Source organism: Rhinopithecus roxellana, chromosome 13 (genome assembly GCF_007565055.1).
Source record: "Rhinopithecus roxellana isolate Shanxi Qingling chromosome 13, ASM756505v1, whole genome shotgun sequence".
Taxonomy (NCBI): domain Eukaryota; kingdom Metazoa; phylum Chordata; class Mammalia; order Primates; family Cercopithecidae; genus Rhinopithecus; species Rhinopithecus roxellana.
In genome coordinates, this window is record NC_044561.1 from 132,547,784 (window position 1) to 132,552,055 (window position 4,272).

At 57.5% G+C, this 4,272-nt stretch overlaps 1 protein-coding gene across 2 annotated transcripts; it reads right to left on the bottom strand.

Annotated features, from left to right (window-relative positions):
• Nucleotides 1-2,392: 2,392 nt before the first annotated feature.
• Nucleotides 2,393-3,525, bottom strand: LOC104659945 (keratin-associated protein 10-3-like). 2 transcript variants are annotated; one of them, XM_030914696.1, is made up of 2 exons: nucleotides 3,205-3,525; nucleotides 2,393-3,108 (listed from the first exon to the last, which is right to left on the bottom strand). In XM_030914696.1, exons 1-2 carry the CDS (start codon nucleotides 3,523-3,525, stop codon nucleotides 2,713-2,715), a joined length of 717 nt encoding a protein of 238 aa, XP_030770556.1. In that variant the 3' UTR covers nucleotides 2,393-2,712. The 2 variants fall into 2 exon arrangements, with proteins under 2 accessions (XP_030770556.1, XP_030770557.1); XM_030914697.1 differs by having other exon boundaries at nucleotides 2,393-2,985; nucleotides 3,178-3,525.
• Nucleotides 3,526-4,272: the final 747 nt, after the last annotated feature.

A 4,272-nucleotide genomic window follows, 5' to 3' on the forward strand; every position in this document is an offset into this window, starting at 1 on the left:
GAGGTGGGGTCTCACTGTGTTGCCTGGGCTGCTCTCGAACTCCCGGGCTCAAGTGATCCTCCCTCCTCGGCCTCCCGTGGTGCTGGGATGACAGATACGCGCCGCTGCGTCTGGACCAACATGTCTTTTTTTAAGGGGACAAGGGGACACTATTCAGCCCAGGAAAGGGGTCGGCGCAAAGCCGTGAGAGCAGCACGGGCTCCTCTGTGTATCCGTGGGCTGTGGCATCTTTCATCGTGGTTCCTTGGGAAGGAAGAGTCCACTGAGAATCTGTGTGGCTGGGTCTCTTCAGGACACAGCCCGAGCCCGCTGCACACACAGCAAGGCCCAGCACTGGGCCTGAGGGTGGCCCAGCTCTCATCCAGGCACTGAGGCTGTTGCAGAAGGAGGGAGTCCTGCGTGGGGGATGCCTGGGCTAATTCCAGGAATGGGAAGCCTGGCCCCAAAAAACAAGGGCTGCCCTGATAGAGCCAGCCTGGTCCCTGGGGCGTGAGTGTGGGTCACACAGGAGAAAGGGTGTGGGCGTGTCCTGGGTGTGAGTGGGATTTGCCTGGAGGGGGTGCTGTCCTCAGTAGAAGGGGGCTGTTGGCACACGTGGGTACCAGGGGAGCCTTCTGGGAACCAAGAAATCAGCTAAGAGGAGCACTGGCCAGTGTACCCCTCCCGCTGAGAGGCCCATATCTAGAAAGTTCCGTTACCAGGATGCCCTGTGTTGACAAGCATATGAGGTCCAAGAGGACTCCTTAGAGGTGCCCCTCCACAGACCGCTGCTCGTCCCTCCTCCCAGGCCAGCAGCCTCGCACAGGGGCTGTGCTCTCACCCTTACAACTGGGCGAGGGCGCCTGCAGGCTGGAGGGTCCCTGATCATACCCTGATGGGCATGCACTGGCCACGTCCTCGCCTTACAGACACCCTCCCCCTGTCCCCAGGGGCCGTCCGGCTCTGTCCAGCAGGTGGTGGAGGGGGCTTTGTGGTTTCCTGTGGTTTCACGGGATGCCTTTGAAGGCAGCAACTGCCTCTGACTCAGTGGGTCCTGCATCTCGCTCACAGCTGGGAGGGGCACTCGGAGCTGTTGCTGTGCTGTGAATAACTTCACGCAGGTTCACAAGGGAGGGGGCCCGGCCGCTGCCGTCCTAGTCTCTCCTCTGCGTCTGACACAGCAGCTTGACTGTGTGGGCTCAGACAGCTGCATGCACACACGGCCACCAGCAGACCTGCGTGTCAGCTGCCACACAGAGCACAGGGTCCCAGGTGTCACAAGCTGTGCCCCGCTGGGGCTGTCCCTGGCTTTCCCCTCGGGAGCCATCAGGAGGCTCAGAGGCTCTCGTGCCCTGGAGGCTGTGGCCCTGGGTGCGTCTGCCCGTTGGCTGCACAGCGGCTCGGCCTCAGCAATGTTGGTGCCCCCTGTGCCGACTCCCCTGTACCTTAGACTCCCTTGTACCTTTGGTTAATGGTGAGGTGAAAGCGTCTCCCCATCTTTTTTAACTCTTTGTGCTCTGAAGGGGCTATGAAGGCCTTTGTCCACTTATTTATGGGGATGATCGTATTTTTCTTAATATTTGAATAAGCAAGTAATGGACATGGGTGGAATAAACTCTGGCAAACAGAGATTTGTGAGCCACTGCAGGTTTAAATTCAGCTACTTTCTGGTTAAAGGTTCCCTTAGGGTTTTTGTTCTGTCGCCTCTTCCCTGGGCCCTCCCAGCCTCCTGAGGAGGTGCTGACCTGGCTGGTCTCACTGGTGCCCTCATCACTCTCCAGTGCTAGGGGTCCACTGAGACTACAGCCTTATCTCCCACTGTCCTAAGTGTTCGTCGATAAGGTGTCTTTTTGCTCTGTCTCCTCACCCAGGCCTTAAACCCTGAGTAGGATGAGTGATGTCCAAGTGACCCCAGAGCCCCTCTTGGGGTCCACGGAATTGCTGGTGCTTCAGAGCACACAGGGTGGCCCTCAGGCTCTCGGGGAAGCCCTCTGTGTGGGCACCTTCTCCACGGCCCACACACCAGGAGGCCAGCATGGTGCCTGGGGCTTCAGGTCCCAACTGAATGGGATTTCTTCTTCTGCCCGACTCAGCTTTAGCTTGGACTGGCAGGGGACAGGCGTGGACAGGTGGTCCAAAGCTCACCAGAGGCCGAGACCGCTCAGCTCTGCTCCCCTCCCTGGCTCAGCTTGGAGGATCATCCCCTGTGGGCAGGGCATGGCTTCGGCTGCAGGAAGGGTGTGGAGATGATCACATCTGCTTTCAAATCCTGCTGTCTCTTGGGTGTTTGATCTCAGAATGAGAGACATTGTCCTGTCTGCCTTCAACAGGACAGTGGTCCCACACCCCAAATTTGGAGTAGGCAAAGGGGCTCAGGGGAAGAGCAGAAAGTACACACCAGCCCGTATTTCCTGACTCAAGAATTTATTGATTAGAGCAATTCTTTGTCACATTGGGTGCAAACAACACATTTGGAGAAGGGGGCTCCAGAAGGCCACAGTTCCCCTGCTGAGGGATTTGTGGGTTGTCTCCTCCCAGAGAGGGAGGAGGGAAGTGTGATGTGCTCAAAATCCCCTTCAGGCAGCAACTATGTGGCTGCTGATGGAGCTGGTGGATTCTAAGGACTCCAGGGGCTCCTGAGACTGGAGAATCCTGCTTGACAGCAAAGACACAGTCAGTAGATGAGCGAGGATTGAGCACTCAGCAGCTGGACTTCTCGCCTGAGCAGAGGCCTCAGCAGGCCGGGAGGGAGCACATAGGGCGGCAGAGGAGGGACACGCAGGAGGCTGGGCGGCAGCAGCTGGGCTGGCAGGAGGAGGCAGGCACGCAGCAGGTGGACCTGCACACGGGGCGGCAGAGGAGGGACACAGAGGAGGAGGGTCTGCAGCAGGAGGTGGTACAGCAAGCCGGCTGGCAGCTAGACTGCTGGCAGCATGAAGTGGAAGCCCCAGAGCAGACGGGCACACAGGAGACAGGCTTGCAGCAGACAGGCACACAGCAGGCCCGCTGGCATGGGGAGGAGGTGCAGCAAGCTGGCTGGCAGCTAGTCTGCTGGTAACATGAAGAGGAATCCTCAGAGCAGATGGGCACACAGCACACAGGCTTGCAGCAGACAGGCACACAGCAGGCCTGCTGGCAGGAGGAAGAGGCACAGCAAGCTGGCTGGCAGCTAGATTGCTGGCAGCATGAAGAAGCAACCCCATAGCAGATGGGCACACAGCAGACGGGCTTGCAGCAGACGGGCACACAGCAGGATTGCTGGCAGGGGGGGGAGGTGCAGCAAGCCGGCTGACAGCTAGACTGCTGGCAGCACAAGGGTGTGCAGGAGCTGGTGCAGCCTGATTGGCAGGGGCTGGGCTCACAGGCCGCCTGGCAGCAGGGGCTGGACACACAGCTCACTGGGGTGCAGACCAGGGTCAGGCAGGAGGCCGGGGTGCAGCAGCTGGGGGCACAGCACGGGGGCTCGCAGCAGCTCTCTGGGCAGTCATCCACCTGCCAGGAGTCAGAGTAAGCGCTGGAGCAGACGGACATGGTGGACGCGGCCATGCTGGGGTGGGAGGAGATGAGCTGGGGGAGGTGTGAGTGAGTGAGTGTGTGAGTGAGCGAGTGAGTGAGCTGCTCAGGGCTGTGGGGCTTTTAAATCCCTCCCTGGCGTGTGTTGTCCTGACAGGAGGCTCCAGAAGCTTCTCTTCCTTGTTGGTGTTTAGAGCTGGTGGCTGGAGATGCGTCATTTGTGCTGGTTTATCTCTTTGTTTTCCCCTCATTAAACTTGTGTGTATGTTGCAGGGCTCTGTTTCTTCATCGGTTTTTATTTTGGCCCCAGAAATGTGGTGGAAAATATTTCAAGAAAGCTTTTGTTGAGTTGAGGTTTTAGAGATGAACGTTTCTCCAAAGGGAGCAATTCTGGTTCCACCTATCCTGTTTCTGGACTGATTAGATATATTTTATTACTTTTAGCATCTTAAAACATAAACATGGAGAAAAATGTGCACCTCGTATGAAATAAAAATGGCACAGAGGATAAGAGGAAGCTGGCCAAGCATGGTGACTCATGCCTGTAATCCCAGCACTTTGGGAAGCTGAGGTGGATGGATCGTGAGGTAGGAGTTTGAGACCAGCCTGGCCAGCATGGTGAAACCCTGTCTCTACTGAAAATAGAAAAAATTAGTCAAGCATGGTGGCATGTGCCTGTAGTCCCAGCTACTCAGGAGGCTGAGGCAGGAGAATTGCTTGAACCCAGCAGGCGGAGGTTGCAGTGTGCTGAGATCACACCATTGCACTCCAGCCTGGGTG

Coding starts and splice junctions, on each gene's coding strand:
- LOC104659945 (XM_030914696.1), bottom strand. CDS start 3,525: ATGGCCGCGTCCACCATGTCCGTCTGCTCCAGCGCTTACTCTGACTCC. Junction 3,109..3,204: donor TGCCCGTCTGCTGCAAGCCC/GTCTGCTGTGTG, acceptor TCCTGCCAGCAG/GCCTGCTGTGTGCCTGTCTG.